The 19733-nt window shown below is 41.0% G+C and overlaps 2 protein-coding genes across 10 annotated transcripts; one reads left to right on the top strand and one right to left on the bottom strand.

The window, feature by feature from the left end:
- Positions 1-1280: 1280 nt before the first annotated feature.
- On the bottom strand, positions 1281-10678 carry LOC307040228 (uncharacterized protein). 9 transcript variants are annotated; one of them, XM_079682860.1, is made up of 19 exons: positions 10513-10678; positions 7787-8137; positions 7467-7596; positions 7012-7086; positions 6323-6709; positions 5998-6096; positions 5531-5763; positions 5227-5405; positions 4969-5062; positions 4764-4873; positions 4365-4491; positions 4098-4212; positions 3922-3984; positions 3569-3623; positions 3264-3355; positions 2906-3023; positions 2672-2764; positions 2407-2577; positions 1281-2158 (listed from the first exon to the last, which is right to left on the bottom strand). In XM_079682860.1, exons 11-19 carry the CDS (start codon positions 4412-4414, stop codon positions 1956-1958), a joined length of 960 nt encoding a protein of 319 aa, XP_079538986.1. In that variant the 5' UTR covers positions 4415-4491; positions 4764-4873; positions 4969-5062; positions 5227-5405; positions 5531-5763; positions 5998-6096; positions 6323-6709; positions 7012-7086; positions 7467-7596; positions 7787-8137; positions 10513-10678; the 3' UTR covers positions 1281-1955. The 9 variants fall into 9 exon arrangements, with proteins under 9 accessions (XP_079538986.1, XP_079538991.1, XP_079538988.1 ...); XM_079682865.1 differs by having other exon boundaries at positions 7787-7866; positions 10513-10675; XM_079682862.1 differs by lacking the exon at positions 10513-10678 and adding an exon at positions 8577-9083 and having other exon boundaries at positions 7787-7866.
- A 4554-nt stretch (positions 10679-15232) lies between these two features.
- On the top strand, positions 15233-16917 carry LOC307023022 (uncharacterized protein). The gene is made up of 2 exons (XM_079656010.1): positions 15233-16420; positions 16520-16917. The coding sequence occupies exon 1, from the start codon at positions 16033-16035 to the stop codon at positions 16417-16419; it is 387 nt and encodes a 128-aa protein (XP_079512136.1). The 5' UTR covers positions 15233-16032; the 3' UTR covers position 16420; positions 16520-16917.
- The last annotated feature ends 2816 nt before the right edge of the window (positions 16918-19733 follow it).

The following is a 19733-nucleotide window of genomic DNA, read 5'->3' on the forward strand; positions in this document are numbered from 1 at the left end:
TTTAACTGATATTATACATATGTATTTTACTCTTATAAGATGTATCTAGATAGTATAAGAAATTTGCAGAATATCACGGTTTAATGGTGGAGGTACATATTGATAGATGTCTTGTAATGCACTGTTGAGGAACCTGCGACCCAAGTTTTTAATCTCTGACCTTTTTCATCTCTGACCGTGTCAGGTATTGAACATCCAATAAATGAGGAACAGAGAATTATCAAATATAAAACATATAATTTGTCTGATTATACTAAATGATTTCCAAATAAACACCACTGCATATTTCCAACTGTTACACATGCTGCTGTAACGAAAAAATTACCCCGCTTGGGATCAATAAAGTATATCTTATCTTAAGATGATCGATGGCTACTGCCATATTTGCAAAATTTGCCTCCGAACCTTGACAAGTGCATGTTTCAAGGCTTATCAATGGACAACAGGAGGGGTCACAGACATAAGACCAGCTGTTAAATAAAGCTCTTCTGACCTTAGCTGTCATGTGGGTATACTAATGCTCCCCATTATGGGCACAAGCAATTTTCACCCATTTATTAATTATATGTTTTAAATGTGATAACACCGCTGTGTTTCGTATCCCTTAAACCTCTAGGGGTGTACAAAGTTTAATACTGGCAACTTCTTATTATGGGAAATACGAAAACGTCTTTTAAAACTACAATTCCCAGTAGAGAAGTGCCATAGAACTTGGAAACCTATGTGCAAAACACCCAATAGCCAGCATGTGTAGTTCTGGTGACGGGGTGGGGGAGGACCTGTCCGACTCCAGTTTTGGACCATGTGCCGTGGTTCCATTCCATTTCAAGGTGATGTTGGACGCTCGGCGCACTGCCACTCCATCATCCAATCACAGAGCTTGAGGACTATCACGGGGTTTGTCCATGGATGGGTTTGTGAAGCAAAGAAGAGAGAATACTTACTTCCGGGTGTAAAATTCTCGAAAGCAACTACTATGAGCTGCTCCGACCCTCGGTCCTGACGGACTCCAAAAGTCCGACATTATACAATCAAACAAATAAATAAACACAAGGATAATTGTGTGTTATTGTTGAGTAAATAACACTGTGTGGTTTAGAAAATAATACAAAATTAGAGGTACGAGTTGGGAGTGAGAATGTATTGGTATTTACCCTGCATTATGCACGTTACTAATAAAGAATTATGTTAATGTATGAACTCTATTTACAATGCATTCACATTAATAGTTCATAATCAACGAATGACAAAATGCAGTGACAAGAAAACAACCATTGTATAGCACTTGTTTGAGTAATAAGAGGCAGTTTAATATAAAGGCAAGGCAATTTATTTTCATACACATCAGCAAGTCAAAGCGCTTTAAATAAACGGAAGTACAAAATATAAACACATTTTCACATTACTATGAACTCAGTCGGGCGAAACAAGTGCATAGTTTCATATTGTTCTCATATATAGTGTTTTATAATGTCTTTATTTTGTATGGCTTTTAGTGTGTTTTAAATGTGTTTTCTCATTATTATGGCGTGCGCCAGCGTGTGGACGTGACACGTCGCTTTTGAAAGAGCTCTCCAGTGCCTCTGCGTTGCTTGGCAGAAACCTTTACAGGTCTTCTTCCTCAGACTCAGGGCTAGTGTAGTCATTGTCATCCGACTCCTCAATGTCCTGCTGTAATTGAAGATCATGGCATTCCAAAGCGGCGACACCGCTGTACGTATGTACAGCCTGTTTGTGTTGGCTTTTGAGGAAGTGCCACCTCCGACTGAGGACACTCTTGAGCCCATGTGCAGCATCCGGTCAACAATTAACAATTAGTCAATAGACAGAAAATAATCGATTATGATCTTGATAATGAAGTTTCAGTAATGTACTATTTCACTTCGGCCTGACACAGTGACAGATGTGTTCTACTTATGTAAGACATGTAATGTGTTGAAGAGTGGATGAAAATATTAAAATGTTAAGATCTCAGACATACTGCTGGTTTTGATGCCCTCCAAAGTCTGTCCTCTGAGTGCTTCCACTTCTTGCACTTCCTTCAGAAGGAACATGATGTGCTGCGACATCTCTTTCACCAGGATGCTCTGCTCCTCCTCCAAACGTCTGACCAGCATTACCTGGTCAAAGACAGACCTCTTCAACCTGAAGGTGTTGCCTTTAGGTTGAGGAAAGGAATGGAGTAGTGGACAAGGAATATTTATTCATAAATGATATTATTACAGAATGATTTTCATTTCTGAGACACGAATCTTTGTAGCGATAGCATTGGTTCTCTATAATGTAAAACTAATAACAAATATTATATATTTGCAGGTATCACCATTGCTTTTTCTGCCCCACGATAAACTGTCATATTTTGGTATAGACTAACAAAACTACAAGCCAAACTAGCAATTATCCTACCATTTGCATGCCTCTCCCATGGTAGGATGTAGCCCTCTGTCAGTCTGCAAGCCAACTCCTCGTCAATATGTTCTTCCTGCACTCCTGAGTTGTATCGCACAACTTTTTCGCGAAGCTTCTTCTTCAGCTCTCTCATTCTCTTCCTCTTTCTTTGCCTTGCCTGGTTGCTGTCTGCAAATGAAACGGAAACAAAACTGTGTCATGGTGCCAGAATGTTTTCGTAGTGTAATTTCAATAACTACGTTTGACAACAAGCCATGCTGACGATACAGATCTTGCTTCCTGCGCAAAAGAGTGACGGTGATGTTCTCAATATCCACCCTCAGTCCTTCAGTACACCCTGGGGCGTAGACTCTCTCTAAATAGTTGCAAAAAAACAATTGGAGAAGAGATACAATCAGTGACAGTCTCAGTTTCAACATATAGCCAACTTATATTGTGTGTCTAAACTTACAGTAATTAACAGATGTATATATGGAAAACCTGTGGTATGTCTTACCTGTGACCACCCATTGCTTGACATCATACACCCACGGCTGTATGGTCTCCTGATCAAGGTTGTGCTCCTTTTTGAAGTCGCTGAAGCTGGCAGCTTCCACCTTTGCCCTCTCTGTGATCTTTACCAAAAAAAGAAAATGTCAGAGCAAAAGCGCCCTGCAACACCATAATGCAAAGAACACCAGTTTTCAGTACAAGACCTTCAGAAGAACAGTTGAAACATTCCATTACACCATCTGACTTGCAAGAGGAAGTGTGGATAAGGGAGAACATAATGTATATAGCCATGAGGTTACATTGCAGACATCCTTCATAAATATGTAATGTCAGATGAGAAGACAATTGTAATTTGCCCTTACTTTGACATATCTGTGGGCTAAAACTTGATGAAGGTTGTCCCTCTTCCTTCTGTTCCAACCCATGGCCTGTTGAGTGAGCATGTTCACTCTTCCTAAAAAAGACAAAAATATATCCACAAACAAAAAAGTAATTATTCACATCAAAAAGGCAATACTGAGTGAGAAATCTGATAGACATGACTAAACCGAATCGTTGAACTGGTCATTACAGTAAAGTAATACACCAATAATGTTTTTAAGGAGGAAACTCTCTGTAAAATACTTATCAGGGCTGCCTTATCACAGTGTGTAGTGTTAATGCCAACCTGCTTTTGTCATGTATTTTGTGACCAGAGCTGCCCTGGAGAGAAAGCTGTTTACCTATAATGAATGTTACAATTAATGTTCAGTCACCATCACATAACAATATTACCTACACATCATAGATCTTGAACTGGATGGTTTAAGAGAAAACTTGTGTACTGACTTCCTACAATATGCATGCATTTAGTGTTGCTGAACATATGAGCTGCCTATCTTTCATTTGAACTCAGACATAAAGGATATGCTTTAAACTAATCAACAGGCTTGTCACTGAGATGACACATACATATTTGTACTGCTTTCTGTTAAGACTTCTTGTATCCATACAGTTACAATGATGCCATTAATAACATACCTGCTCTACTTCCTCTCCCACTGTGTTTCCTGCTCCGTCCTGACTTCTGCCACCCCATCTCACCTGCAACACAGTGCAAGTAGTGTTATGTAGCATTTCTTTAGAAGTTTTTGATACCCAATAAGGCATGCCATGCACAACATTTAAAAATCCTTTGCATTAAAGATGTTATGTACCTCGCATTTTGCTGTATGGACTTTAGCATGCATCACGCTAAGAAATGGCCTCATTTCTGTCAACGGCAGAAGCTCTGGTATTCCCTCGGCTATTTTGTTAAGGTATAGCCAGTACCTAAGAAGCAGGAGCAGCATTTTGTGATTGAGTGTTACAAAGATAAACTTTTAATTGACATGACAACAACATCAATATCATCTAAAATGACTGCTGAGGCATAGGCCATTTTAAACATGGTTGTGGATGTGCAATATGACAGTGAGGATTACCTGCATGTTACATCCATACAGAAGAAGTCAACATTTGCCTTCTTGGACATCTCTTTTTGGAGAAAAATTGGGTACGCAATATATTTCTCCACGGAAGTGGTTCAGTCCTCGTAAGAGAAACCCATGTCTGATTAATCAGAAGAAAATCTAGTTGTTAATAATAAACTGACACAGCAAGGCCTGGCTTAAGCACTCATCTCTGTCATCTAGGTGGCTATAACAACAAATATCACTTGGATGCTACAAATGATGGATCAATTCCGCTCCACAATCAAAAGTGTTTAATGCTTCCAATTCTTACAAAGACTTAGACTTGGATTGCTATTAAAACTGAAATAATGAGACCAGACTCAAGAACCAAACACATATACACACACAGACACACTTACAAATACATACCTGTAAACTGCCACTTGAATGCCCTCCTCGTCTAACTGGGCACCAGACTTTTTTGACACCTCTCTGCCAGCTGTGAATTTGGCAGTACCACAGACGGCACTGTCATTTCCCTATAAAGTCAGTTTATTACACACAATTTTTGACATATATAAAAAAGAACACCACAGCTGTAACTGCAACTATCATAATGAGAAAAAAAACGTACACTTTTCATGTTAGCTCTGACAAGGTCAACAAAAGTTGCGACTTCCTCGTCCTTGGCCAGGAACAAGCCCTCATAGATTGGCGACTCCTCAGTCCTGTCCATGATAAGTTAACATACAATTCAATAATAAAAATCACAAAGCACTACATTATTATGATTTGTTTTAATGTCTGTTATTGCTACTCAAACACAACCCCAAGGGCTACTATTTGTATTAGCGGTGTGTTCTTTATCATTTTCATTAATACCTATACCTACCCTTTTGACTTGGAAAACCGGTAATGCTTGCGGTTTCCATCACAGCAGACAGCCAACATGTCTGGAGAACATGCTGGACAAACAAAGTGATGGACCTGGCACATATCCTCTTGTTTGTACTGACAGAAGCAAAACTCGAAGAAGCTTCGCTGAAATGTATCAGCACAGATACTACCTGTCTGTATATTGATTTAAAAAAAGTGGATTAGTAATTGTTTTGAAAGCAATGCCAACAATTTATGATGTGGTATACAATAATATGATATTGTTTTTGTATGTTTCCGTGTGATTCAGGCAGATTTACCCATCCAGCTTGAATAGATCTGTGCTCCAACATTTTCAGAAAGGCCTGCCTGGACATGGCTGGTGCTGTCACCTTCATGTGCTCGAATGAGGTGAACACATCATATTTGTAAAGCGTCTGGCAGCTGGTGCTAGCTGGCCAGTACCGATACAAAAGCAGGTCTTTAACCTCAGGAGTCCATTCTGCAGAGCAGGATGGACAGGATTTCCGAGGCAAGCAGACATTTTATCGTCCTGTGAACAAATGGACAAAGTAAATGTATTTCGGTAATTAAACTGTGAGTTTTGCCTTAAAATATTGGATTTTATACATAGAATGTGCATATATGATGTATTAGCTATTTGACATGGCATTTGGGTGTTGTCTGAAAATGACCAGGTGATAAAAATCTTTGCATTGCACAAAGTGGTAAAACTCTGCCGTACAATACTACTTGTACAAAAAGAAGGGCTTTCAGAACAACTTACCGTTGATGGTGACCACAGAAATATGCTTCCAAGGAGTATCTGTGACTTCATCAGAGCATTCACAGATTGACCTTGGAGTAGGAACAGGCAGTTGACATACTGCAATATAGAAAATAATTTAGGAAGGGTGTATTTACAGTTTTACCTTAATTCTCCAGATTATCAAGATATTCAATAAAATGTTGCATAATTTCCACATATCTTGCAGCCCTAGTCAAAACCAATCATACTTTTTTCAATCAGCTATGTACACTTCCCATTCACACTTAATTTTGGGAACTACACTATAATGGGACATTGTAATGTAATGTTAATCTTTTCATACTTTGTTCACAAAACTGAGGCTGGCCATTTTCATCCACCACAGCAGTTGTAGGGGGAATGGGCTCCAGAAATCCATTGAACACAGCCTCTCTGTCATGGAAGATATTCCTCTTGTGGGCCTCAATGTCACAGGTTGCACAGAGGAACTCCATGTCCAGTGGAACACAGTCCAGGCACCTAATAGCCGCTTCTTCTGCACAGCATCTGTGGCACTTCTGAATGGCTATTCTCTCAGCTGAGAGATTTGCATTAAAAAGCATTGGCCTAGCCGTTTTCATTCTCATATCTGTGAGAAGCTGCCTTTGTGCCCAGGCAGAAACCGTTCCGTCTGTTGCCTCCGGAACCTGGACTGCAGTTAGGGTGTCCCTTAACTCTTGGAGATATTTTTCTAAAAAATAAAACAGCTGTTATGCCGCCACCCTAAAACTGGTATGATGGATATTAAGGTAGTATACTGAACCACTTTTGAGTTGGAAAAATATATGCCGACTAATAATAGCAACATGCTATGAATCATTATATGCATCCAAAGCAATATTAGCAAGTGATACTTATACCAAATATGCATTCACTTGTCATGAAACAGTCAATACTCAATACTTTATTATGATTAACTAGATGAGTATAAAAATGGAAACATTGGGAAAAACTGTAGTGCCAGTCAACTGCTGTTATAATCAATATACTCACCAAGACTACCAAACTCTTGATGTTCTAGCTGAAGGCCTTCCTCATGCACAGGATCGTCTCTTCTGGCTTGTGAAGCTGCAGAGACAGTCATTTGTGCTTAACCCTTCCATCAATCTAAAATTACACCAATTAATTGTAATATGAAAATGCTCTGTAAGGACTGCAGGTAATGAAACTAAGAACATATTACCACAGCATCACAATGAAAATTTACATTTGGCATACTTTTATCCAAATCGAGGTACACATGTTCAAAAATACAACACAAGCAAGGATTATCAGTCACAGGCTCTTACAATATCTTGATTTAATTTGAAAATGTTTTAAACATTGCAACAGATTTGTCCAGAGGTATCTTCAAATTACATAATTTCATACTGTGTACTCCAAAATAAATTTGTTATGAATTATCTTTATTCTTAGTCTTAGAAATCATGATATAGTAAAAAACAAACCTGATGCGGAGCGCTGTGTTTCCCGTTGTCTCTCACGTCTGCGTGTGACCACTGGATTAGAAAGAGGTCTCTTCCTGCTTTTTCTTTTCTTTTTCGGAGGGATGGCAGGGGTTTCAGTGGCCATGGCAGCCTATATGTTTTCAGAGGTTGAGATCAACAACAAAGTTGTAATACAACATAAGACAGCAGCACTTATATTTGAGCAATTATTTAACGGTGGCATAAAAAGTTCTAACTGACCCTTTACATTACATCAATAAAAAGCAATAGCAATGATTATATTACAGACTTGGGTATTTGCTTATCATGAAAAGCCTCACCCTGGCCTCATGGAGATGAGCCTCGCTAATCAATGATGCCATGTGCACTGTGGCCTCCTTGGGATCCTCAAAGACCCTCACTTATACAAATAATGCAAACAATACACAAAATGAAGAGTGAGAGAAAGACAGGAGAGCGATTAAAAGAGAGTGATAGAAAGAGAGACAGTGAGAGAGAGAGTGGCTCTTAAAAGTGCTGTTGGTTTTATGTGTGTGTGTGTGTGTGTGTGTGTGTGTGTGTGTGTGTGTGTGTGTGTGTGTGTGTGTGTGTGTGTGTGCGTGCGTGTTTGCGTGCGTGCGTGCGTGTGTGTGGATATGTGTGTGTTGGAGATATTAAGTGTTGTAATGAAGCTGTAAAACAGGAAAAATAAAAACATGATTAGGATTATTTAGAATAACAGTAACATCTGTTCAATACTCTATATGCAATAATAATTAATCTGAGCAATACTCTGGCATACATTATGCATTTACTGTATACTGTGCATATTGTTATATTATGCACATATTTTTACATACTTGTTTTTCTTATATCTTCTACTATATATTTCAATTCTACAATGTAACAATCCCAATTTCCCCCGGAGATCAATTAAGTATTTCTGATTCAGAGTGGGACATTGGGTGGTCCCCACTGGCCAGTGAAATCCTCTGGAAAAACTCCAGTTCCACATTTTTGTTCCACTCCATCGCCGATGCCCTTTAGCCACTATTAAAACTCTGTGTTGAACACTGTCTTTACAACACATGTGCTAATACATGCATTTAAACATATTTTTCTAGCACGCACCTCCACTATCCAACTGTGCCGGGACAGCTAATGTCATGTAGCTGTATAAACTATAAATGCTATCCAGCTAAAAACTTTGACCGGAAGGCCGGAGGCCGCTAGTAGCTTAGGGTGACCAGACGTCCCCGTTTCCCGGGGACAGTCCCCGTTTGTATTGGCCTGTCCCCGGTTGAAACTGTCCCCGGAAATGTCCCCGTTTTTTAATATACGTTAAAAACACATAGCAAGGTGAAATAAAACGTTTCATGTCAGGAAACACTGGGTAAACACTACAGACTGTGATCAAGCCAGCCCCCACTTCGGAAAACACAGTCAAGCCAGCCCCCACGTTGTATTGCGGTGCGCGAATATCCTATGCTTTACGGTAGAGGCCTGTAAAAACTGCCTTCAAAATAAAAGCGTTTACTCGGTCAATAACAAATATACCTAAAAAACACACCAAACATATTCATATATACTGGAGCTTAAATTAAGAAATATGTCCAATATAATGTGATCAATAATAATTTAAAACAAACGACGTATAACTACCACATTATAACTGAGTGAATGTAAAATGTAGGATACAGTTATGAAGACATATCTAACATTTCCACTGGGTGACTAATTTCAATTGATGTTGACACCATCTCACAACACTCCTAAAATAACATTACTTTCTGAAGCACAATTTAAAATGTATGCTGTTTAAAATCTCAAATGTAGATCTATTGTCCATCTATATTTTGATTATTATTTAATGGAAACTGTCCATAATCAAAGAGTCATTCGAAGTCAATCAAAGACTTATTTCACTTCAGGGTGATAGCAGGACACCCCATCTAATTCTGATTTAGAGTTTCAAAATAAAATACTTTTGAAGTCTCATGTATGGGCGATCGTCCTTCTTTTTTTATACAAGGATAAATACAAAACTGTCAAATTATCAAAGACTTATTTCACTCCAGGGTGATAGCAGAACACCCCATCTAGTCACTCAGAGAGAATCAGGACAATCTGATGTAGAGAATCAATATAAAAGACCTTTGTAGTCTCATATACGAGCTATCATCCCTCTATTTTTAGATAAGAATAAAACAAAAACTATCCAGTATCAAAGACTTATTTCACTTCAGGTTGATAGCAGGACACCCCATCTAGTCACTCAGAGAGAATCTGGACAATCGGATGTACAGTTTCAAAATAAAAGACCTTTGAAGTCTCATATATGAGCTATCGTCCTGTTTGTATCCAACAGTTAAAATGTTTAAATTACATTGAACCAGAATTGTCCCCCTTTTTTCTTTAACAGTGAAGAAAATTGGATATGTTAATGAGATTTTGACCGCAAAACTCAAAATGTCCCCGGTTTTAATTTGGAAAATCTGGTCACCTTATAGTAGCTGGTAGCTGGACGTGGCCGCTACAGTAGGTTGCGCGTAGCCTATTGTAAAAGCTAAACACACTACAAAACTCAACCTACTGTAATAGTGAACCGCAGTGACGCGTCGTAAAACCAGGAAGTAAGTTAGCATTTTTAGCACTTCCGGTTCCTTCCTCAAAAAGCAATGCATTTTTTCCATAGGGTATTGGAAAATAGCTCGAAATAAGGTCTGTGGTTGACACAAATTTAAGAGATAAGTCACGTTTTGTTCTACGACATTAAATACATCAGCAGTGACCCCACTGGTGATTTTTGAAGAGTTTACGTGTCTGAAAAACGATGGTTGTTACCGAGTGGCTGAATAGGACTACAGAAATTGTCGAGGCCGTTGTACGTCATTATGCCGAACACGTAAACACTCCCGCTAAGTTTGTTTTCCCCTGTGTTCTGCTTGAAATCAAGTACATACATGCCTATCTTTAGTATCTGTATATCTATATCTGACCATTAGAATCTGTATTTTTGAAATTGTGTTAACACCGTAGTTTTACAAATGATAGAATAATTAATTACCAGTGTTTTCCAATTTTACTCGGCAGTTCGTTTCGTTAGCTAACGTTAGCTAAAGCTAGCGCTACTAGTAAGCTAAAGCTAGCGCTACTAGTTAGCTACGCAATGGTTTGTTGCTTTGCTCCGGGTTGCAGTCACAGCTCTTCGCATGAAACGTGCTTGTTCTATCATTTCCCGGCCAATGTTTTCCAAAGGAGAGTCTGGATTCGTGCCATGAGGTAAGCTGACGTTACATTTTTGTCCATTTCACGGTGAAATGTAAATGATGGGTCGTGACTGTATCGCCGTTTTAGAGATGGCGCTGCTGAAAAGACCGCAACATAAGTAAAGATAATGAATACATCCTATTAAAACCTGTGTGGCTTATATGATAAGTCTAATTAGTACAAGCAGCATAACGCTTCACCATGTAACTAAAGATTGTAGTCAGGGAAATCAGTTTCACATATTGAACTAATAACAAAAAACCTCTAGCTGGCAGAGAACTCTCTGCTCCATAGCTTCTCTTGGACGTAAAATCACATGTACATTTTACATTTATATTCAATTTAATATCCCATCCCTCACATACTTTTGTATATATAATAACTTATATTTTGTTTTTCTTGTTATGCTGCTGCAACACAAACATTTCCCAAATTGGGATCAATACAGTAATATCTTATCTTAATTAATTAAGAAATATAACTATTATAATTAGTGTAGCAGCTGACACCTATTTTCAATATGGATGAATCTACCATTTATTTCTTTAGTTCAATTTTGATCTATAAAAATGTCAAAATAGTGAAAATGTTCACGAGACTTATCAAAGTGCAAGGTTATATCTTTAGATGTTTTGTTTTAGCCTATGTACTATATGTCTTAATGCTCTTATATGTGACGGGGTGACTTCCATGAAACTAATATTTTATATCTTCCCAACAGACGAGCTGACAGGAAACCTAACACTCTAACAACAACAACATTGCAACATCCTCCACTGAATGCATACGTTTAGCTGCCTTTGGCTTCTTCCACTGACAGGGGGTGTCAGTGCAGCTGAAATTGTGGATGGCAAAGATGGCTCATGCAGCCATATAACTGCATTCCCATTCTCCTCGTGGGCATTCACATTTTGTGGATAGAATTCCCTCTTCTCCTATAGATACCTGTGGTGGTGGGATTGTTTTATTATTTAAAATATACTTACATTTGTAATGCCTTCCCAATTATCCCTTTAATTGTTTATAGCCTACTGTATGTTTATTTCATGGATATTTCTGTGTTTTCTGGTGTGTAATATTTGTAATCTTGGGGCCTCTTCTCTTTAACGTCTACATGCTACCACTGGCTCAGATAATGAAGAACAACAAAATAAGTTACCATAGCTATGCGGATGACACACACATTTACGTAACCATTTCACCAGGAGACTATGCTCCAATTCAAACACTGAGTAAGTGCATTGAACAAATCAATGACTGGATGTGTCAGAACTTTCTCCAATTAAACAAAAATAAAACTGAGGTAATGGTTTTTGGAGCCAAGGCAGGACGTTTAAAAGTTAGCGCTGAGCTTCAGTCTGCAATGTTCAAAACAACAGATAAAGCCAGAAATCTAGGTGTAGTCATGGACTCTGACCTGAGTTTCAACAGTCACATTAAAACAGTTACTAAATCAGCTTACTATCACCTAAAGAACATATCTAGGATTAAAAGACTGATGTTACAGCAGGATTTGGAAAAACTTGTCCATGCTTTTATCTTCAGTAGACTGGACTACTCCAATGGTGTCTTCACAGGTCTCACTAAAAAATCTATTAGAAAGCTGCAGCTGATTCAGAACGCTGCTGCTCGAGTCCTCACTGACACTAAGAAAGTGGATCACATCACTCCTGTTCTGAAGTCTTTACACTGGCTTCCTGTGTGTCAAAGAATAGATTTCAAAAATACTGCTGCTGGTTTATAAAGCACTGAATGGTTTAGGCCCAAAATACATTTCTGACCTCCTGCTAAATGATGAACCATCCAGATCTCTCAGGTCTTCAGGGACTGGTCAGCTTTCTGTCCCCAGAGTCAGAACTAAACATGGAGAAGCAGCGTTCAGTTATTATGCTCCAAATATCTGGAACAAAATCCACGCTGAAGACTTTTCTTTTTGTTGCTGCTTTTAATTGAACTATTCATATCTTAAACTGCACTGTAACTTTTATCCATGTATTTTTTCTTTTAATGTTTATTTTATTAGCTTTTCTTTTTAAGACTGATTTTAACTGCCATTTTCTTAATGTCTTTCATTTTTTGTAAAGCACTTTGAATTGCCTTGTGTTGAAAAGTACTATATAAATAAACTTGCCTAGCCTTGCCTAATAAAGATTTCATGAGACACATGAAATGGATTTGTTGATGGGAATGTATGTGAATAAATTAACTCTAGGTTAACGGTCCTCTTGCTATCACTACTCACCGACACTATAAACCTTGTCCCTCATGCTAGCCCTGACAACACCGGTAAGCACAGCTTCATCTAGGCAGCACTCAATCAATCAATCAATGTTTATTTATATAGCCCAATATCACAAATGTTACATTTGTCTCAGTGGACTTCACAGTTTGTACAGAATATCAGTATGACAATACGACACCCTCTGTCCTTAGACCCTCACATCGTACAAGGAAAAACTTCCAGAGAAAACCCCACAGTTTAAAGGGAAAAATGGGAGAAACCTCAGGGAGAGCAACAGAGGAGGGATCCCTCTCCCAGGACGGACAGACGTGCAATAGATGCCGTGTGTAAATTGAAAAGATAATACATTTGCAACATAGGTAGTCCAAATGTTTTGAAATGCATGTGTGTATAATAAGAAGATGAATCCACGAGGATATCCATCCAGGACTTATGATCCAGGACCGCAGCCACGACTCAAGATCCAGGACTCGCAATCCATGACACAGGACCGCAGGATCATCCATGACTCCGGATCCCGGCGTATATAGACACCAAAAAGAAAGAAATTTGGGGAAGCTGGGTTAATCGGAACATGAGAGTACACAGGTATAGACAGAGAGAAGGAAGAAGTAAGATGTCCCCCGACAAACTAAGCCTATATCAGCAAAACTAGGGGCTGAATCTAATCAGCCCTAAGTATAAGCTTTATCAAAAAGGAAGGTCTTAAGCGCAATCTTAAAAACGGATAGGGTGTCTGCCGTCCGAACACAAACTGGAAGCTGATTCCACAAAAGTGGAGCTTGATAAGAAAAGGCTCTGGCTCCCATTGTACTTTTAGAGACTCTAGGAACAACCAACAACCCTGCATTCTTGGAACGCAATGCCCTAGTAGGACAATAGGGTATAATGAGTTCTTTAAGGTAAGATGGCGCCTGCCCATTAAGGGCTTTGTAGGCGAGAAGAAGAATTTTAAATTCTATCCTGTGTTCTATAGGGAGCCAGTGTAAGGCAGCCAGAACAGGAGTAATGTGGTCCCTTTTCCTAACTCTGGTTAGTACACGAGCTGCAGCATTTTGAATCAGCTGAAGCGACTTGACTGACTGTTTTAAGTGTCCTGACTTGTAGTGGTTCTCTCCTATCTACACTCTTGTCATCTTTGTAAAACGATATCAGACTGGTAATTGACACAGCCATGACTTCTAGTTAAATTCAGTGTGGCTAAAATGAAAAGCTTTGTTAAAATATGCAAGCGCGCGAAAGTCAAAGTCAGCTTTATTGTCAAAAATTCTACATGTGTTATACATCCAGAAATCTCGAAATCTCATTTCCCACAGTGTGACATGTATACATAAAACAAAACAAAAAGGGCCTAGATAAACGTGGTATACATGAAACGATCTTAAGTTGGTGTGACGTTGAAGTCGTGCGACCCTGCTGCTGTACTGGCTTGTATCTCGTCTATAGCACATTTTGTGTCAACCACAGACCTTATTTCGAGATATTTTCCAAAATCCTATGGAGAAATTGGATTGGTTTTTGACAAAGGAACCGGAAGAAGTTTACTTCCGGGTTTTATGACGCGTCACTGCGGTTCTCTATATCCAGGAATGAAACGTTATAGAGAACCGCAGTGACACGTCGTAAAACCCGGAAGTAAACTTCTTCCGGTTCCTTCTTGAAAAACCAATACAAATTCTCCATAGGATTTTGGAAAATAGCTCGAAATAAGGTCTGTGGTTGACACACATTTAAGAGAGGGATCACGTTTTGTTCAGCTGGATAATCTCCACATGTCAACCCTACTTTTATAATTTTTGAGTCATAAATCTAGTCGCCAAAAGCTAAATGCTCACGTTATGCTATAAACTAACTAAAAGACAGTACAGCAGCAGGGTCGCACGACTTCAACGTCACGCCAACTTAAGATCGTTTCAGCTGACTTGCACTGAAACTGCACTTTGAACCCTTTAAATATATTAACATTTTAAACTGTATACCCCGGTTATCTAGGCCCTTTTTGTTTTGTTTAATGTGTACCACGTTTATCTAAGCCCTTTTTGTTTTGTTTTATGTATACCTGTCACACTGTGGGAAACGATATTTCGATATTTCTGGATGTATAAACACATGTAGAATTTTTGACAATAAAGCTGAATTTGACTTTCGCGTGCTTGCATATTTTAACAAAGCTTTTCATTTTAGCCATACTGAATTTAACTAGAAGTCATGGCTGTGTCAATTACCAGTCTGATATCGTTTTACAGACGTCCCAAAAAAACAAAAATCCAGCAGGGTGGGTGGAGGGGGTCTGGAGGACGGGTCTCGGGCGGACGGCCCGGGGGCAAGGCAGAGTTCAAAAAGGGGAATTCGGGCGGACGGCCCGGGGGCAAGGCAGAGTTCAAAAAAGGGGAATTCGGGCGGACGGCCCGGGGGCAAGGCAGAGTTCAAAAAAGGGGAATTCGGGCGGACGGCCCGTGGGCAAGGCAGAGTCCATGGAGGGAATCTCGGGCGGACGGCCCGGGGGCAAGGCAGAGTCCGAGGAGGGGTGAAGACCAGACAGCTCCGGAGGCCGGTCAGGAGCCGGTGTCGGCAAGATCCCCCATGGAAGAGGACACAGGACCGGCAGGACCCCCGGCAGGAGAGCAGTCGGCTGAATCCCCAACGCGACAGGAAATGGAGTTGGCAGGACCCCCAGCGGAAGAGTAGTCGGCGGGACCTCCAACGTGGCAAGACATGGAGTTGGCAGGACCCCTGGCAGAAGAGCAGTCGGCGGGACCTCCAACGTGGCAAGACATGGAGTTGGCAGGACCCCCGGCAGAAAAGCAGTCTGCGGGATCCCCAACGCGACAGGACATGGAGTTGGCAGGACCCCCAGCGGAAAAGTAGTCGGCGGGACCTCCAACGTGGCAAGACATGGAGTTGGCAGGACCCCCGGCAGAAGAGTAGTCTGCGGGACCTCTAACGGCACAGGACATGGGGTTGGCAGGACCCCCGGCAGAAGAGCAGTCTGCGGGACCTCCAACGGCTCAGGACCTGGGGTTGGCAGGACCCCCGGCAGAAGCGTAGTCTGCGGGACCTCCAAAGTGACAAGACATGGAGTTGGTGTCGGACGGACAGCCATCAGGACACGGGGAGCTGGCGTCGGACGGACAGCCAACCGGAGACGAGGTGCTGGAGTCGGCCGGTATGCTGACAGGACACGGGGAGCTGGCGTCGGACGGACAGCCATCAGGACACGGGGAGCTGGCGTCGGACGGACAGCCAACCGGAGACGAGGTGCTGGAGTCGGCCGGTATGCTGACAGGACATGGGGAGCTGGCGTCGGACGGACAGCCAACAGGAGACGAGGTGCTGGAGTCGGCCGGTACGCCGACAGGACTCGAGGAGCTGGCGTCGGCCGATGAGTCAGCAGGTGACGAGGAGCCGGAGTCGGGACCATGGTTACTGGAGCCGGCACTGAAGCCGAGACCATGGCTGTAAGGTCCGGTTCTGGGGCCGGAAACATGGCTGTAAGGTCCGGTTCTGGAGCCGGAAACATGGCTGTAAGGTCCAGTTCTGGAGCCGGAAACATGGCTGTAAGGTCCGGTTCTGGGGCCGGAACCATGGCTCTTGGGGCTTGAGCTGCTAGCTTGGCCTTGCGACTCCTCCTCTTAGCAGCCGCCTGAATACTCCGTGGACCTCCATAAGCCAGACGAGTTCCAGAATATGACTCCTGGACAGGAGCAGGAACTGGGGCAGAACCACGGGTTGACTTCAGATGGAACCCACCAAGGCGTATGCTGCCAGGTTGGGAATTGGGAGACATGGAGCTAGCATGCCTGGGGCTAGCAGGCCGGGAATCACACACTGAGAGGAAGTCCAAAATCCAGCCAGGTAAGAATTTAACTAAACCTGGTTTCTCCATTGCCCTCTGGTGTGCCTCAGCCCGAACAGCCTCTCGCGGCTGACCCCTGGACGCTCCCAACCATCGACTAGAGCAGACAGCCAAAGCAACGGTTAACTCCAATATCTCCTGCTCGAAAGGATCTGCTGGGCCCATATTTCAGGTCGGTTCGTACTGTCACGGTCTGTGAAACAAGCAGGACCCAAATGCAGATTTAAACTGAAACTTCCTTTATTTCAAGGCTGTGATATATATGTACAATGACAAACAGAACACTCACCGCAGAACTAGTCAGGGAACAAGACGAACCGACCAAGACAGACAGACAACCCAGAACTTAAATACATACAAGACTCAATCACACAACAAGACACAGGTGAGGAGGGAGGAGAAAACACAAGGGCCCAGGTGAACATAATCAGACAATTAGACACACCAGGGAAACTAATGACAAGACAATAACCCAAAGGAAAACATGACATGGAAAACAGTAAAAAACTACAAAAACTATAAACGTGACATAACATGAGATTCGTGACATTTTCAACACAAGGCAATTCAAAGTGCTTTACAAAAAATGAAAGACATTAAGAAAATGGCATTTAAAATCAGTCATTAAAAAGAAAAGCTAATGAAATAAACATTACAAAATACATGGATAAAAGTTACAGTGCAGAATAAGATATGAATAGTTCAATTAAAAGCAAAAAGTCTTCAGCCTGGATTTAAAAGTAGTAAGAGTTGCAGCGGACCTGCAGGTTTCTGGGAGTTTGTTCCAGATATTTGGAGCATAATAACTGAACGCTGCTTTACCATGTTTAGTTCTGACTCTGGGGACAGAAAGCTGACCAGTCCCTGAAGACCTGAGAAATCTGGATGGTTCATCATTTAGAAGGAAGTCAGAAATGCATTTTGGTCCTAAACCATTCAGTGCTTTATAAACCAGCAGCAGTATTTTGAAATCTATTCTTTGACACACAGGAAGCCAGTGTAAAGACTTCAGAGCAGGAGTGATGTGATACACTTTCTTAGTGTTAGTGAGGACTCGAGCAGCGGTGTTCTGAATCAGCTGCAGCTTTCTAATAGATTTTTTAGTGAGACCTGTGAAGACACCATTGCAGTAGTCCAGTCTACTGAAGATAAAAGCATGGACATGTTTTTCCAAATCCTGCTGTGACATTAGTCTTTTAATCCTAGATATGTTCTTTAGGTGATAGCAAGCTGATTTAGTAACTTTTTTAATGTGACTGTTGAAACCAATAACTAATTTAACCCGCTGACAAGAGAGCCCACCTCCGAAGATCGTGACTGGCTGAGGGACAGACTCGGGGGCAGGTTTTCAGGAATTATTTGGCTTCTCTCCCCCGAGCCAGAAGAGGAACACTACAGCTTGGAAACACTTACTGTTCCTGAAATTATCAAATCTGTTGGGCATCAGGGACCTGAGGCAATTGTGGCAAGCATGGCATTGTCTGAAGAGCAACAGAGGGCAATTCAGGTGGCTACCACTGGTCAGCGAACCAACCCAAACTGGCATTTGTTCAGGAAAGTAAGGTTGACTGCCAGCAACTTTGGAGCTGTCCTGAGCTCAAAGCGTGTGACTGCTTCCTTTATTGCCAGGGTGCTAGGGCAACAACAGGCCCTTGATGGTGTTTTGTCTGTACAGTGGGGGATATGAATGAATGTGAGGGCGTCAGGGCATTCACCACTGCAACCCAGAAGCAGGTCCATGAGTCAGATTTGTGGCTCTCCCTATCAGGATTGTTGGGGGCTTCTCCAGATTGTCTGGTAGGGTCTTCCGCTGTGCTGGAGGTAAAGTGTCCCTACGGAGCCAAGGAAATGACAATTAGTGAAGCATTGCAAATCAAAGGCTTCTGTGTCAGTAAGGAAGGAGAAACATTCAGCTTGCGTGAGGAACATCCTTACTGGCACCAAGTGCAAGGTCAGCTTCACCTCACTGCAAGGAAGAAGAAATAAAAAAATTGTGAATCGTTTTTAATTTACATTTACTAGCCTTTGCAATGTTGTGGTTGTTAGAGTGTTAGGTTTCCTGTCAGCTCGTCTGTTGGGAAGATATAAAATATTAGTTTCGTGGAAGTCACACCGTCACATATACTGTAAGAGCATTAAGACATACAGTACATAGGCTAAAACAAAACATCTAAAGATATAACCTTGCACTTTGATAAGTCTTGTGAACATTTTCACTATTTTGACATTTTTATAGATGAAAATTGAACTAACGAAATAAATGGTAGATTAATCCATATTGAAAATAGGTGTCAACTGCTACACTAATTATAATAGTTATATTTCTTAATTAATTAAGATAAGATATTACTGTATTGATCCCAATTTGGGAAATGTTTGTGTTGCAGCAGCATAACAAGAAAAACAAAATATAAGTTATTATATATACAAAAGTATGTGAGGGATGGAATAATAAATTGAATATAAATGTAAAATGTACATGTGATTTTACGTCCAAGAGAAGCTATGGAGCAGAGAGTTCCCTGCCAGCCAGAGGTGATTTGTTATTAGTTCAATATGCCACACTGATTTCCCTGACTACAATTTTTAGTTACATGGTGAAACGTTATGCTGCTTGTACTAATTAGACTTATCATATAAGCCACACAGGTTTTAATAGGATGTATTCATTATCTTTACTTATGCTGCGGTCTTTTCAGCAGCGCCATCTCTAAAACGGCGATACAGTCACTACCCATCATTTACATTTCACCGTGACATGGACAAAAATGTAACGTCAGCTTACCTCATGGCACGAATCCAGACTCTCCTTTGGAAAACATTGGCCGGGAAACGATAGAACAAGCACATTTCATGCGAAGACCTATGGCTGCAACCCGGAGCAAAGCAACAAACCATTGCGTAGCCAGTGATGTAGTCC

Source organism: Notothenia rossii (genome assembly GCF_949606895.1).
Source record: "Notothenia rossii genome assembly, chromosome: 1".
NCBI lineage: Eukaryota > Metazoa > Chordata > Actinopteri > Perciformes > Nototheniidae > Notothenia > Notothenia rossii.

What these genes read in the sequence shown, in the direction of transcription:
- LOC307040228 (XM_079682860.1), bottom strand. Translation starts at nt 4,414, where the DNA reads ATGTCCAAGAAGGCAAATGTTGACTTCTTCTGTATGGATGTAACATGC. An exon ending in TGGGAGAGGAAGTAGAGCAG is followed by an intron (nt 3,624 to 3,921) that starts GTATGTTATTAA and finishes CATTCATTATAG; the next exon opens with GTAAACAGCTTTCTCTCCAG. An exon ending in AAAATACATGACAAAAGCAG is followed by an intron (nt 3,356 to 3,568) that starts GTTGGCATTAAC and finishes TGTCTTTTTTAG; the next exon opens with GAAGAGTGAACATGCTCACT.
- LOC307023022 (XM_079656010.1), top strand. Translation starts at nt 16,033, where the DNA reads ATGGAGTTGGTGTCGGACGGACAGCCATCAGGACACGGGGAGCTGGCG.